The following is a 16,655-nucleotide window of genomic DNA, read 5'->3' as shown; positions in this document are numbered from 1 at the left end:
AAAAACCCAGAGATTTCAAACCATATTTTAAGAACTACTAGCCTAAATAAATCTCATTGCTTTAATATTTTACCACAAATATCCTTTTCATTATCTTTCAATAATATACCTGATTTCTCTTTGAAGCCACTTTATTTTGTTCATTTCTGAAGATGAATTTTAAGTTGCTTAAAAATTTTAGAAAGTATTTGTGCTTGTGTAGTTTTTATCCAATCATTTGAATAGAAAACTGGTTTTATTTCTTTTAAACAATTTATTCAATCAAAATTATCTAAGGAAAGGTCTAAAGAAAGGTTATTTTTAGGGTTAAAGCAGAAATTCTTCACTATGTGGTCTCCATGAGGTAGGATTTTCTTAACCCTCCTCTTGTCTTGCCCCAGTAAGGGTAGGATAGAAAGGTCCACCTGCCCTCAATCCCTTCTTTTTGGAGCCAGTTTGAATGTAGAGAAGTTTGTTCTATAGTTTTTTCTTGGTAGTGCTGATTCTGCCTATGAAATACATTGCTTGCCTATGAATGGAAGGATAGGTTGGCCTAACCTTGGAATTTAGAGCAGCTGGGACTATTGATGAATACTGGGAATATGTCTTCCAATACGGTCAATCAGTATCTAATGCCCTTATTCAACCTCTGTTGGTTCATAACATGGACAGGTAAATGTTATGTTATTTACTGGACCCACTAAACTACAGCCTATGAATCTACAGCTGGGGAAAAATACTAATAGCAGTAAACTCTAGATTCTTCTGTGTCATGGCTGCATGGGTCTTCATCTCCCCACTTAGTCATCACGTCATTTGTGGGACCAAGTGCATGAAGACTTTGTTAAGAGACAACTTCAGTCTGAGAGAACCAAAGACTTTATGTAACTGTACAAGAGACAGGGAGGGATATCAGCATATTTTCACTTCATTTTTGAATTTTTACTTTCAACAAAAACTATGAATGAATTTTAAAAATACTCCATGATGTATTTTCTAAATCTACTTAACTATGCTGTGAATTTGAAATTGGGATCTATTACACTGGTCATTAAAAGATTTAAGTATTTTAAATAAGCAAAATTAGTTCACAATAATTGAAATAAACGTGACCAAGGAGCAAATCCAGAAGGGCTTTCTTATCAAGGAAAACTTGGAAACTAAAAAAACATTTAACATAGAAAAATCAAGCAAACGACACTATTTCTTAGTTTCTCTCCCTGTTTTTGATTTATAGTATTTAAAAATACTTGTTTTCCACATAAAACCTTTCTCTTCACCTCATGTTCCCCAAGATTTGAACCCGAGGTGAATTCATAATTTTGTGATTATGACATCAACCTGTTGCTATGGGAACATCTATGATTTAGCAAACAGAACCATAACAACAGTGCTTTGTACTATTTAGTATTTTGCATCTGAAGGTTAAAAACTATTTTGCAAACAGCATCTCAATAATCCTAGCAACATCTTTGTGAGGGTGTTTGGGAGGTTTTTTTTGGTTGTTCTTTTTCTTGTAAATTGGAAGAATTGAGACAGAAGCAGAGGCAGAGGTTTTTTACACAGATATCTACTGTCAACATCTGAACTTAGATGAGGATCCAACTTTCTTCACTAAGGCCAAGTGGCATATTACTGTTGTTTTATCATTGAATCACAGAGATCTAATCTTGTATTACAAATATAAATAGATGATTTCTATACTCAGTACAAGTATCTACCATGTCTGATGAAGTTGCCTAGCACATACATTTATCTTTCAATGTTCTCTTCAATGTGTGTCTTTAGTTGAACACTTCATAGAAAGTACCCCCAAGAATCTAAAAAACTTTAATAAAGAGAGTTTTCATTTCTAAGAAAAGTGAACCAGAATCAGCGAAACTATTTTAAACATTAACTGAGTATTCTTGGACAATTTTCTACAGGAAACAATCCTAAACTAACAAAGAGAATGTTCAGCTGGATTAGCAAAGGCAGACTTTTCCTGCTTTGATTTTCACGTCCTGTAATCCATACCAGATGTCAAATCCTGAAATTTAGAGTTCAGAATTTTGAACTATTGTCTCCAGTGAGATCATAAACACATTTTATGGGGCTGCTAAGTTGCACACCAAAACACATTTTTAACATAATTATTTAAAAAAAAAGAAAACAAAACTGAGCCAGACATGAACATACTTAAGAAATGTACCTTTGAACCATTTAACTTGAGGTGGAGGAACACCAGAGGTTTTGCATTCCATAACTGTTGTGTCCCCAAGGGCAACCAACAGCTCGCTCTGAACTACAATCAACTTTGGGGCTTCTGAAAAAAAAAAATATTGACATAGTAAATATCCAGTACCTTTAGCACATGGACTTTGATTATGTTGTCTAAATGAGTCAATAAAAAATTACCACTATTCATATGTGTATGTCCATTTCAGCATTTATAAATGAAAGGAACTCATAATGCATTGGCATATAGATGTGCATGGCTTTTAAAAATACTTAAGGCAAAACATTAGTAGCCAAAAATTACATAACTAAAACATAAAATAATTATTATAGAGAAACTCAAATTAAAACAACACTGAGATTCCATCTCACCCCAGAAAGAATGGCTGTCATCAAGAAATCAACCAATAACAAATGTTGGAGAGGCTGTGGGGGAAAAAGAACCCTATTCCACTGCTGGTGGGAGCGTAGATTGGTGAAACCACCGTGGAAATCAGTCTGGAGATTCCTCACAAAACTAGGATTGGAAGTCCCACTTAACCCAGCTATTCCCTTCTGGATATTTTCCCAGAAGAATTAAAAACATCATACCACAGCGATATATGTGCACCCATGTTCATAGCAGCACAATTTGTTATAGCTAAATCTCAGGAGCAACCCAAATGCCCATCCAATGAGGAATGGACAAAAAAGATGTGGTATTTTTATACAATGGAATATTATTACTCAGCTATATAAAAAGATAAACTCGAGGCTTTTGTAGGTAAATGGATATAACTAGAGACCATACTCATAAGTGAAATAAATTGGACCCACATATATAAACATCATATTGTTTCCCTGGTGTAAGAACTTGACAGAGTAAGTAAAACTCAAAACATACAATGGATGATATGAAAGGGAAGGAAACTGCTCAAAGGAAGGAACAACTGGGATGAGGGAAAGAAAAAAAAAGAAAGAAGGAAGGCAAAAAAAAATTTATATATATATGTATATGAATAGCTGGGGTAACTGTACTGCTGATGTCTGATGGTACATTGAAAGGAACAGTCAATGCTTAAAATTTTTTATATTTTGACCAATTTTGCTTGCTTGTGTCTGGTAATCTAAGCAACTGATTTGAAGACAACAATATGCAATGGAACAACCATTGGTGAACTCCTACCATCTTGTCTAGTGAAACTCTGTATTATCTCTAATGTTTTATTTAATAACTATTTTTTATTCTCTTTAATGGTTTGAACAGTCTTCCATTCTTACATCTGGTAATCTGAGCAACATAGTAAAAGATAGCAATATGTAATATAACAGCCACTGTTAGTTCCTATCATTTTGTTTTGATTTTTGGGTTTTTTTTTTTTTTTGTTTTGTTTGTTTGTTTGTTTGTTTGTTTTTGTTTTTCTCTGGTTCCGGGAACTGAACTCACGACCTTGCGCTTGCCAGGCAGGCACTTTTACCGCTGAGCTAAATCCCCAGCCCCTCATTCTGTTTTGAAACCGTGTATCACTTTTAATATTCTTGCTTTGTTTTGTTTATGTCTGTAATGTTAGTATGCTGCTATTACTCATTTTTTTACTACTCTCTTTAAAATTAAAAAAGTTATTATTATAAAAGAAGTCCAAACAATTTGGCAAATTAATTAAAAAGTAATTATGAAATGCAGATTTATAATGAAAGAAGTTTTAGAAAGCTGAATATATTTTATCAGAACAATAGTAAAGGAACAGAGAGAAAATAAAAATGGATTGAAAAGAGGGCTATGTGATTTTAAGGATATTCATGTCTAGTTACAGGTATCTCCTTTTGCACTGCAAGACTAAAGTTTGCATCTACAGAGACAATTTCAGTTTTGACTCTACTTTTCCCTGTGATGCTAAACACAGATATTCTTTAATATAGCACACATTTATTTCCTTGTGTTTCAAATAGAACATATTTGCTTCATTTCTTTAAAGCTTTAGTGCACTCCTATTTTTTTAAGCTTGACACTTTGAGATTTCCTAACTTCCACTGAAGTAGTTTTAAACAAAACTCAGAGTTAATGTCTCAAAGATCGTGTTACTCTTCTACTGGAAAATTTTCAGTGCTTCCCACTAATTTCATAATTTGGCCTCCAAAATTCACAAACTGCTTTCTTTTTAACCTTAGCCCCCAACATACCTCACTTATCCCAAGGTCTAGCTCTACATGGGTAACCCCAACGCCACACACTTTGCTCTTTCATCTTCCTGACTCTACTATGTTTCCTCTTCCTAAAATGCCCTTTGTCACAACTCTTCAACTTCCTCTCATTGGTCCACAATTTAACTTAAATCCTCTCTTTTGAAAAATCCTCTCCCTGTCAACCTCCTACCAACCTCCTACTTACTACTTAGCTGACTATCTTGTTATTTTTCTTTATGTACCCACTCCCATTAGGGACTACCATGACATGCACTTTTAAAAAGTTTTTCTCTATACTCTCTAGTACAGCGTTTTGTATATCTAGCATAGCATTTTTGCATGTATAATTAATATATTAAATAAATGTGTTGCTGTTTCGGTTTTTATGTAAATGAAGCAAACTTTTTACTGCAATGTAGAATTCTGTTTCAACTTATTCTACATCCCTATGCCTTTGTTCCCTCTCCACCTATGTATATGTTCAGTGAACATTTTTGATTCAATTATCTCTAAACCTAAGCCCATTCTACCTTAGAAACGTACCATGTACCTTCCTCATTTCTATAAGTGATATCACTTCTTCCAGGCTCTCTGATTCAATAGCTACCACAATTTTGTCCCCTTCCTCCTGGATTCATGCCCATGACAATTCACTCTCTTCATTGGGGCGCTTTCCCATGTTTTCCTGTGCGTTACTAGTTTGACTATCTCACTAGCGAGTAGGTCAAGGAAGAGTGAGAGGAAGGGTGGGCTGTGAGTCATTATCATTTACAGTTTACAACCTTACATGGAGCATATGGTGCTTTTATCCTTTATGTAACTAAGAAAGACCAAATTAAGTACAGATAGTCTATCAAATAATCATCATAAAGTTCATCTATAATTAATATTTAAATCTGGTAGGGAGCAATCACAAAAATGAAAATAATATAATGTACAGTTTTGAGTAAATACATAAAATGTAAAAGTTGAGGCAAGGTAGAAAGAATATAGAATTTATTAATTTGAAAGTGAATCTAATTGACAACAGATGAAGCACAGAATTCTGTGGACAATCTGGAACTCTTTCATAATCTGGAAGCTTCCTTAACTTCTGTTGACTAATGAAGCTATTTACTCCTTCAAATTTTAACTGAATTATTGTAATATTTGCTTTAGCCAATATGTGAAATGAATAATAAATTATCACGTTAGGTAGAACTTATTTCCAACATTAATTTTCAGAAAGGTACTGTTTCATATTTCCTGAAAAGCTATTCATCCTATTGGAATTGCCTTTTAAACTGTACTTGCCCATGTAGCTGAGAGTAGAAGTCTGTTTGTGTGTTCCAGCTGAATTACTGGCCAAGCAGCCATAGGTTCCTGCATCTTTGGGAACTGCATTTTTAATAACTAAGGTACCTTCTGAGGTCATCCTATACCTATGGGTAAAAAACAAAAAGAAAATAAAGTTGAAAAAACAGTAACAGGATATCAAAATACTACAGCACCTTCCTTTGAAATATTTGCAGGTATTTTAAAGTTACATTTTTGCTGTACCCTGTACTGGACACATACCAGGGATTACTATAGGAGCTTGGCGTTCATTCACATTTTCAATCTTCCTAACAGCCCAGTGAGGTAGATAGTATTAGTATTTGTTTTACAAATGGCCATAGAGATTACATTAATTTGCCTAAAATCAGAGTTAGTAAATGGACACACTAAATTTGCCTCTAGGTAACCTTGCTCCTTGATCTGCTATGGGAAGGGATTTTCAGATGGAATCCTTTAAGAGATACAAAGCCTCCTGTCACACAGTGAATCTGTGAAGAGTCCAGGACTAGAATCTGGCCCAGCTTTTGGATCATACCTAAGCCTTCCTCTTTATGCCAAACCCAGGGTAATGGAAGCCTCATGGTTGGAAACCTTACTGTTTATGTTCCACATGTTCATTATTCTCTCTGGGCATGAAAGGACAAAGCATTTAAGAAGTGTCCAGTAGACTAAAATACCTCTCAATACAGTAGTGGAAGCACTTACTATGAATGTCTTCACACAATGTAATTAGAGCCTCATTTGTGTCCTTTTCCCCCTTCCTGCCTCCTCCTTATTAAATTTCAGACAATCCCTTTAAAGATTTGTTGGTATGCTATAGCTCCCCTAACACTTAGAGAGCTTATTTTCCCATTTTAATTTTTCATGATAAAACGTGTTACAGTGTCATTTTTACAACTCAAAATATTGGAAAGCATTTGACTTTAGTTTTTGAATTTAAGACTTATGTAATGTCATTATTTTATTACTTTTTGGCATTTTGTAGTCTGTTTAGAAGTGTAAAAGGGTGAATTTTCATCGAGCCTCTTATAGTATTAGGGATTTGGACAAATTCATTTGATCCAAAATTTTCATTAACTTTTCTTATTCAATAAAAACAAAGAAGATGATACAAACCCAGTACCTGTGTGAACCCACAATAAACATATCATTAACCATCCAAGCGATCTTTGGTTTGGGATAACCTGTTGCAGAACACATGATGGAGACCTCAGACCCTCCTGTGAAAGACTGATTCTTGGGCATCACGGTGACTTTGGGAGGTTCTGTGAATAAAAAGAAACACAAGTAGGGAAATGCCCTTTTATGTCGATGTGGAGATTTTTCTCCGAGCAGATCTCTGGACTTCTTACCGCCATACCATTATTAGCCTCTCTGTAGAAACTCTTCATCCTGGGCCTGGCACCATTAGTAAGGGAGGAGGCAGCAGAAACCAAAGACAATGAAAACAAAGGAAGTAAGCTCTCTTTGAACATAAAGTGAATTTGATCCTGATGCTTTATTTCTGTGTCTCCACTGGTTACCATCAAACCAGGCCTGCTGCTACTTTATTCCCACCAGCTGCCCTCTCATTTCTGTCTGCTAATCTGAAACTTTCATAGAGCCTCATTTCCAGCCACAGTCTGCAGACAGGTAGTTTGATTCTTCTTAGACAATGCAAGCTCAGAGTCACAACTATTCCTGACCATCTCCCTCTTTTGTTTGACCTAACTGTGCTCTTTTTATTTATTAGGTGATATGTCTGTTCAGGTGAGAGACCATGTATTCCATACTATTCCATATCCCATTATCTTCTACAGTATTTAACATCCCTTGAATATCTTGCACTAACATCACTTGAAAATTATTGATTGAATACAAGTCATTTCTAAACTGTAACTTGGTTCTGAATGGTCATATCTACCAATGCCTTACAAGGCCTTTCTCTATTGATAACTTGACTCATGCCTGTGGACCTCCTGGACTCAATTTAAGGAGAAAAGTCAATTAGTCAAATTTTCTATTGCATTCCCCTTCTACAGCCAGAAAATGAATTGTGAAATTGAAACATGATTTAAAGAATTTGTTGTCAAAAATAAAACCACAAGTCTCTGGGATATATGAGGTGTTGATATTTTGTCCCTTAATTACCTGTTAAAATCTAGATTAATAGGCAGTAAGAATTAATCTTCAAAGAAGGTACCATTAAAATCTTAACTCTCTTAATGCAGAAATTCTCCACTTGATAAAATAAATGAAAATAAATTCATTTCCATGATGCTTGAGGCAAATTCCAAGAGTATTAACAGAAATAAATAAATTCATCTAGTACCATCTGGTTTTTTGTACAAAAATTATGTGTCAGGCTCCGTGCTAACTTGCAGGGATTCACTGATGAACCGAACAGGCAGGATGTCTGTTTTACACTGAACTGGGCTTTTAATAAAAATGGAGTTGAGAAATTCTATTAGCCACTTAGATCTGCATATATTTATATCTTTACTGTAAGTTTGTCTTTAAACTGTGGCTTAACTTCCCTAAGAAAAAGTAGACTGAGGACTCCTCACATGTTTGAAAGAGACCGAAGTGGTACTTCCGGGTTGTAGCAGCTACCCAGCCAAAGGAACTAATTAGTGTCCAATTGCTAGCAGCTTACAATCACCCCTTCTCTCTCTCTCTCTCTCTTTTTTTTTTCCTGTTTACATTGGGTTTTTCAAACTATGATCTAGTCTTTGAAGTTAATGTTTGAAGGGTTTTTCCGGCCTGTGGAGTTGGTTGATAGCCTCATTATTCCACAGATTCTTCTTGGTGAACACAGGGCTAGAGAAATACATGAGGTCAAGGGCAGACTGGTGATGGCCAGTAAGTTCACACTGCGATTCCATCTGGAGCCCATCAATTCTGAAATGCTGAAGGACTGCACATGCTGGAGGAGTGCTGCAGACAATCTCAGGGGATAAGAGGGAGAAAAATGCGTAGTTCTCTCTCTTTGGAATTTATTGAATACCTACATTTATTCAGTCCCACTTTCCTAAAATAAAATGTTTCTCATGTCTAGCGCATGTCGACATGAGATTGCTTCAAAGATTCAGGCAGCTCTCAGGATTTTTGTCTAAACTTGATGCCTTCCAATGCAGTCTGCCAGAACTGGCCTGGCATTTCTCCCGGCAAGAGTCCCACTGGTAGGCTCTGTAGTTCAGATATCAAAGTGAAAATAAATGTCAGTTACCCAAACCAGGATACAGAGAGCTAAGAGGTTACTGAGCAAATAAAGCCTGGCTATAGGGTGCTGCTTGGGGTCATGAAGTAAGTCTGTGTGCAATACGCAGATGGGATGACTTCATCCCGTAGGAGATGAGAAATTTACCACTGCCCTGCGAGGACTATTCCTGCTGATGATAAGAAAATCAAAAAGGATGTGAGCACAAAGAAGCAAAACTGGATCCTCACCAAATAGCGGTGAATAAATACGGTGAAAATGAATCAGCCTTTACGTAATCACACAATAAAAATGTAATAAGTCTTATTTCATTATTTTGACAATTCTTTTCACAGTACTAGGGATTAAACGGAAGGCCTTCTAACCTCACTACATCCCAAGCTGTCTTTTTTATCATCATCATCACTGACATTATTATTATTATCAACATAGGGTCTTAGTCAGTAAGTTGCCCAGGCTGTGATCTTCCTGTCTCAGTCTTCCACAGTGCTAGGACTGCAAGCATGCGCCACCACGCTCAGCTATCAACAGGTAATCTTTTAAACCACAGAAAAACTCCTCATTTTCATGCAGTAGGCTTAATGGAACAGGAATTAAAAATTGAAGAACCATAGTTTAACTCCATCAATGAAACAACATAATCTGTCCACAGTGAACAAACCTATTCCCACAGCCCCTGATTTACAAAGCGAATCTCATGTCTTAAGTGTAAAAAAAGGATAAAGAAAGATTTAGAAGTCCAAAGTACAATTTTAGGCATTAGGAACAAGTAGACTCTATTCCCTTGATGTTTTCAAGCCCATTGTGATGGTGATCTTTTCAACCGCCACCATCAGTCAGCTGCAAGAACACTTTTTATTAGCCAAAACAATGGGAGCACAGCATTGTGGGGTAATAATGTATTTATTTTTAATCTTTAAATGATAGCAAGAGCAACACGTACGTTTTTCTAATTTCTCACCAATGACTTAAAATAATTAAACATATTATATAATATTAGGAAGCCAAAAGGATTTTTAAGCCTCTGGTGTCCGATACATTAGTGATGAGGTTGACAAATTGAATAATAAATGGCCATGAAAACAGCTACCACTCTGCCTGCAAAGACAAGGGAAGAAGACTACCACCTAACCCTCTTTAAAATCACCAACATTGTGTCTTCACACGGGGACATACACTCCTGTCAGCTGCGATTGATCCATTATTTGTAAGCATCTGATAGGGAACTTTCAAAGAGATCCAATGACTTTCCCTTCAAAGTGATTTCATTATAATCAAAAAATTATTCAGATAATGCAAATGCTTTTCTCCTCACCTAAGCAAAAAATAAATATACCAATGAATATGCCACTGACATATTTAGAGCACTTGGGAAAACTTGTGTTTCCAGTTTTTTTTTAACCCAACAAACAGTTATTGAGTTCCTACTCTATTTCACTTTGTGTCTTCAAAGATCTCACAGAATATGACACAGAAATATGTATCATGTAAAACTAAGAACTAATACTCTTTCTAACAGGTCACCAAAATAGGAAGGAATGCTCATTTTCTGCAGAAATCATTTATTTTCTACAATAACGATGGAGTAAGTGTTATGTCACTGTACAGATTAAAAAGAAACTAAGGTTCAAAATGGTTAATGAATTTACCCAATTTCACTCAAAAGTGGAGCTGGGAATCAAAATCAGGCATTGTTGACTTCTGGTGTCTGTTTTTACTTTAACATGGATAACAGTACCTACTTCACAGAGCTGTTCTGAGTGAGCTGCCTTAATAGGCATAAAATTGTTAAAATAATCCCTGGCACGTAGTAGGCACTACATAACTTTTGCTTTTATTATTAATCTTAAATTATTTGATAAATATGACAAAGAATGATAAAATAAGTAATACAATATTTAAAATACACCTGTAAATATGTACCATGTTGACATTTATAAATGAAATTTGATCATTACTATCCATATACTTTATATACTATTTAGATTATGTACAAATTTATTATTAATATTTATTAATTCTGATAATTCTCCAGATTGCTAAAATATTTCTAGATACTTAAAATGTATTTGACATTTCAATAAAAACAGATCAAATTCATTTTCTTCATATTTTATTGATAGAAAAATATGGTAATACTGTTCCTATGTCACCTGGCACATGTTTTAAAAGCTCTGATATTATCATGAGCATGTGGTTATGATATTATAAATTTTAGTGGAGTTCTGTAATTCATTGGAGACTTCATCAATCATCTGGATAAATATTTCCTTTTTTATTGTAATATACTCCCTGGTGATATGGACTAATGACATATTCACCCTTTCCTGATACCACAGAAAATAAATTAGTGCTGCTAATGTTCATACAGAAATGCCACCGTGGAGAAGAGACTGCTTGGTTGGGCCCACTGATCTCCATGTAGCAGCTCAATAACCAACGGAAAACTACTATCATTAGGAAGCAGACAGCTCTACCCTGAATAGGCTCAACTTGAACCAGGCCTCCTGTGTTGCTCTTCAGGCTTTAAAATCCGCCTCATAAGGGAGCACCTTCATAACCAACAGAATACTACTTCTGTTGCCAGCTAAAGGAGAAAACGGTCTATTTTAAACAAAATCTTAAACTCATATTGTGAACACAAATATTCCCTCCATTATTCTAACTTAGAATTGTAAACGCGACCTGCATCAGTATTTGAAAACTTAACAGCCACTGAATTCCTTTAAAAGTTAAAAAAAAATTTTAGCCTGTTTTAGTAAAGTGTTACAAGAAGCACATGATGAAATTTCTAAATCAGGTGAACTAATGAAAATAATACTGAAAAATAAGAATTCCACACATGTTTCATGATATAATTATCATATTTTGTTCTAAAATATGGTTTTAAATGTAATTCATAATAGACTGGCGTGGGTTACCACTGGAAAAGAAAGTACTTACATAATGAAATCTAAAACTGCTGTTGTGGCCCAAATAACCCACTGCAGTTACCACAGAAATGCTGAAGATAAGGTCAGTGACCCAAGCAATCAAAGTTAAAACCAACATTCAACCAAACCACTTAATGGACTTGTACCTCTGAAAACACAATTGACTTTCTATATTCCCTAATGTTTGTTGTTGTGGGTAGTACATTCCCTGAAAATGTTAAATGATCTAATAACAGGCAATGCTACATAAAAGGGAAGGTAATTAGGATTTAATCCTGGAAATAATATCTGTTGTCTTGTACGCCTGTTAAATTTATTTTATAAAATTTCTAACCCTGTTCCTAAATAACTCAACCAACCCCCTCCAAACTAACTTTGAAAGATTACATAATAACTATAATTGAGCCAACTGAGAATTGTAATTTATAGCTATATCCCATCCTGGCATAGGTATATCTACCAATTTAAGACAATATAGTTACTTAAAATATACTTGCACTGTTCTCAGGTAGATTGCTTCCATTTCTGATTAGGTAGGTAATTCCCCGTATTTCTAAAGCAAAGTTAAGACTTACTTAATGAAACATGCTCAATGAAAATGGCAAAAAGTATAACTAAGAGTGATTTATATTGGATAAAGTGCTTACCCACTTAGCTTCTCCATAATTTTCAAATGAACGGCACTGGAACATATTTTGACATTTTTGAGTTTTCCTTTGCCCAAGAGAGGGTTTCTCAGAAGTGGCCAGGGATTTCTTCCAAAGAGCAAGGGATGAAAACTCCAAATAAATCAACCAAACAAATCAAAACAAATAACAAAAATAGAAAGCAATTGCATAGGGAGGAAGACAAGGGCCGCTGAAATCTCAAAGATATGGGTTTCCAAATGATATCTCTTCAACGGAAATAAGACGACGCGCTTGCAACTATTCTGAAACGTTCATTATTCCCGAGTGACAACGATCCAGGAAGTTAGGGTTACAGCTTATCAATGTGGCAGTGGGAGTGGGTCTTCTGAAACTTCTTGCTTTCTTTCCTGCTTTTCTTTTTTCTCAAAAGGCTGTGCTGTCCAATACAATAGCCACACAAGTCTACTTAAATTCAAATTTACATTATCTAAACTAGATCAAACTTCAAAACAAGTTCCTCAGCTAATATTTGGTAGTCTGAACAACTACTTGGAAGACAACAATATGCAATATAACAACCATTGTTGAATTCATTTCTTTTTTGAAATTCTGTATCTGTCTAATGTTTTTTATTGTCTTTAAAATAAAAGAATAAAATAAAAAAACAAGTTCCTCAGGTGCAGTAGTTCCATTTCCAGCTTTCAGATATTGGCTACCCAGGAGCCCAATGCAGACCTATAATATCTCCATCAATGTATAAAGTCCTATTGGACATCGCGGGTCTATACAGTATTTAATGAGAGATGATCGCTAATTCATTGATTTACCAGTAGGGGGTGCATTGTTAACAAAACACACAGGCAAAGGAACTAGGCAAAAATACATCCTGATAGTTACATGCTGATTTTGCTAAAAAATTCCACTCCCGAACACCACTGTGGTTATGAAATTCATCGAGTAAGAGAAGGGTGATTGTTTCAGAGATATACAATGATAAATTACAGCTAGATTCCACTCTAATGATAAACTCTTAAAGATACATATGCATCAAAATTTCTTTAAAAGCTATAAATTAGATTTTTTGCAATACATTATGAAGTAATTGTAGAAAATGTTTGCTGCCTTGATATCCAAATAAGAGAGAAAGATTAAACTTTAGATTTACGCTCTCATTTGGCTTAAAAAAAAAGAGTGGAGGATCATAATTAGTATTACTATTTCATGGCATATAGGAAGAAAACTAAAGTTTTATATATGTGTATATGTCTCCTGATTGAGCCTGACTACAGCGGCATTTTTTGACTATCAAAAGTTGTTTAAAATATTTGAAAGAGATAATTTCACATAAATACATGAGAATCACAGAATCAAATGCACAGGAAGGAGGAGTTACTTAGTCCTTCTCAAAGAAAGTTCTTTGAAACCTAAAAGTTGATTTATGTTACTAGACAAGTTTAGGTGCTACCTTAGTTATTAGGTATTTCACAGTGTAACTGGACAAACACTCTTCTCATGAGTCCAGCCTGAGGTCATGACCTTGCATCCCTCCAGCTATCACTTCCTCAATCCCATAATTCACTTCAACGTTTCACAGCCACAGCTTTCTCCTTTCCTTGCTAATCCAGTCCATCAGACCAAGCTATAACCTTCTCTTTCTTCTTTATCCATCCTACACTCTACAGAGCACTTGTTTTCCAGTTGTCAAAAATGCTGAACCAACTCAATAAAACCATAAAATTAAACAATTTCTTCAATTTATGTGAAAGAACTACAGAGACTAGATCAGAACACAGAAAACCATACCACATACGGATGGGTCTGCATGTTCTGTTCGGCCCTCCACTTCCACCCAGCCCACATTTCTGGTTCCCATTCTTCCGTAGCTCTGCACACACAGTTCTCTCCATTTGTAAAGGCTTTCCTGACTTTTTCCTCGCAAAAGCTCACTTATCTTCCAGTGCACACTTCAGGGGCCACCTACCCTGGGAGTCACTGTCAATCTGTACTCATCACAGACAAAGAGTTAAAGGTTCTGGCGCACTCTAATGTAGTTCTTATCACACTGCACGGTAAACATTGTTTTTTTCCTTATTTTATTTATTATGTTATGGGGTTTTTGAAGAGAAGGATTTTTTTTTCTCATTTACAATTTACATCTTTAACAAATAGCACAATATCTGACAGTGAGTTTATTGATGAATGAATGAATGAGTAAATAAATGTATAAACAAATGAGTAGGACATCAGCTCTAGCTCTTTCTAACACTGGTTTTTAAGCCACTACATGTGTCTCAGCATTTGTTTCATTATTTCAAAGAAAGACTACGTACTACAGAATGATTGAGGTGGTGCTTTGTGAGCAGAGTATAAAGGGAGAACCCACCATCAGAGTTACCTACCAGTTTCTCATTCGTGAAAAGCTCCTAATATACCTTTTTTATGCAACAAATAAATATTCCTGCTTTGTGCTATGAACTCTAGTTCAATTTTTGTTAATTATGAAATATCACATCCTCTTCTTCATATATAAAAATAAGAAACTGTTTCACTACACATACTTAATTTTTCGAAACAGAACAGGTTTGTAGTTGTACAATCAGTGTATAATAACTCAAGAAATTGATATGTGGGGGAAGTTCAAACCCATTTTTGGTACAGGTTATGAGTATCTTTCATACTTGCAAAAGTTCCTAACTCTCTGTGCTTCTTCAGTCTTCCCACAGGCAGGCACTGCATGCAAGTATGATGTCAGCCACTAAAAACAAAATTATATAAAGTCCGGCCCTGCTTGAGAGAGCTCAAGTCTAATCACCTGACATTCTCTCACTATGCTTGTTCAAGGAGCTCCTTAGTAGCTACTCTACCGTAATTTAAGTCCCAAGAGCTTCCAAGCTGTTGCGGTGTACCACCTGGTCCACTTTTTGGGCAGGGTATTACAATCGAGCAGCGATTTCTCCAAGTAATCATTATGCATAATGCTGCCACTTTAGGACTTCTAATGCATTTGCAAACCTGTAGCTTTTGTGCTTTTAAGTTCAGTACTCTTGGGAGTGATCAGTTCTTATGAACCATTCATTACTCTTCCCACTTTCCTCTACCATCCTGTACTTTAAACCTGTTAATAGCACATATAAGCATTTCTCTATGCAGTGGGAAACAACAGAAAGAATTCAAATGTGGGCCATGCGCTTGCTGTTCAAATGTGTCTTATATTGATACTATGGTAAATGTAGTGTTGGTATATACTTCCTAACAAACTGGTAAGCAAAGTTCTGTGAGTTCTTGAGTTCTGTGAGTTCTTGAGTTCTGTGAGCCGTTCTAGCCAAATTATTGAGGTGGAAACCTCAGTTGGAAACCTCTGACTTACAGCTGTTTGGTCAGAAGAACCAGAGTTTGGAACTTGGGTTTGGTATCTGAACTGGGTGCAGTCTTTTGGAATGGAGCCTTTGACTGGTGGGATTTAATGCTGCCTTGAAGTAGTCCGTGTCAGTATTGAATTGTTGGATACCCCACTGGTGTCCAGAGAATTGGAGATTTGGCTGTTGGTGTGGAAAAAATCTGCACATTTGAAATCAGAAGTGCTGTGAGTGGAAATAGACCACAGTAAATAATTATACAACTTGTGAGCATTAAATGTCCTAGGTATGCCAAGAATTCCCAACATTTTTCAAATGTTAGTGAATAGCTTTCTTTAAATAATTTAATGAGTTAAGATGTTTTCTGATTCCTCTGTGTGTGTGTGTGTGTGTGTGTGTGTGTGTGTGTGTGTGACTATCTGTTTGTGTGTCTCACAGTCATTGTACTGTGGAAAGGATAACTATCTTTCCCAAACTATTACATTAAAGCATTTAACCTCTCTAACGTCTGGATATTCTTTCTGTCTCACCCTTAAAGTCATCAGGTTTGGCTTAATATACAATTTTAAATGGTCTATTTTTTTTTTCTGAAATTAGAATGTTTGTACTTTACAGCTTCTCTATAAAAAATTTCTTGAATATTTTTGAAATATTTAAGTTATCCACATCCTTTTCTTTTTACAGTCTAAGTTTATTTCTTTAAAATTTTCTTGTAAGTTCAATTTTAAAACTAATACTTCTCTTTTAAATTTTAGAGAGATATAGCCCCTTCCACCTATAGTTAAAGTGCTCTAACATCTTTATAGAACTTAGATGCACTGGATGAAAGGCAAAAGAAAATGAAACATATGAGAGTCATTCT

At 35.4% G+C, this 16,655-nt stretch overlaps 1 protein-coding gene across 3 annotated transcripts in view; it reads right to left on the bottom strand.

Moving 5' to 3' along the window:
• Hmcn1 (hemicentin 1) overlaps positions 1–16,655 on the bottom strand; it is a 393,676-nt gene that overhangs the window by 200,481 nt on the left and 176,540 nt on the right. Inside the window, exons 1-4 of one of the 3 annotated variants that reach the window (XM_013521738.1) lie at positions 12,456–12,511; positions 6,800–6,941; positions 5,653–5,780; positions 2,171–2,284 (exon numbers count right to left, since the gene is read on the bottom strand). In XM_013521738.1, coding sequence (XP_013377192.1) covers positions 2,171–2,284; positions 5,653–5,780; positions 6,800–6,921 — 364 coding nt within the window. In that variant the 5' untranslated portion in view covers positions 6,922–6,941; positions 12,456–12,511. Of the gene's footprint in view, positions 1–2,170; positions 2,285–5,652; positions 5,781–6,792; positions 6,942–12,455; positions 12,512–16,655 lie in introns of those variants that run through there. The other 2 variants (XM_005375081.2, XM_013521742.1) reach the window with 2 other exon arrangements.

This window comes from Chinchilla lanigera, unplaced genomic scaffold (genome assembly GCF_000276665.1).
Source record: "Chinchilla lanigera isolate Chin_1 unplaced genomic scaffold, ChiLan1.0 scaffold00005, whole genome shotgun sequence".
NCBI lineage: Eukaryota > Metazoa > Chordata > Mammalia > Rodentia > Chinchillidae > Chinchilla > Chinchilla lanigera.
Note: the sequence above shows the minus strand (reverse complement) of the source record. Positions and strands in the feature narration are given on the sequence as shown.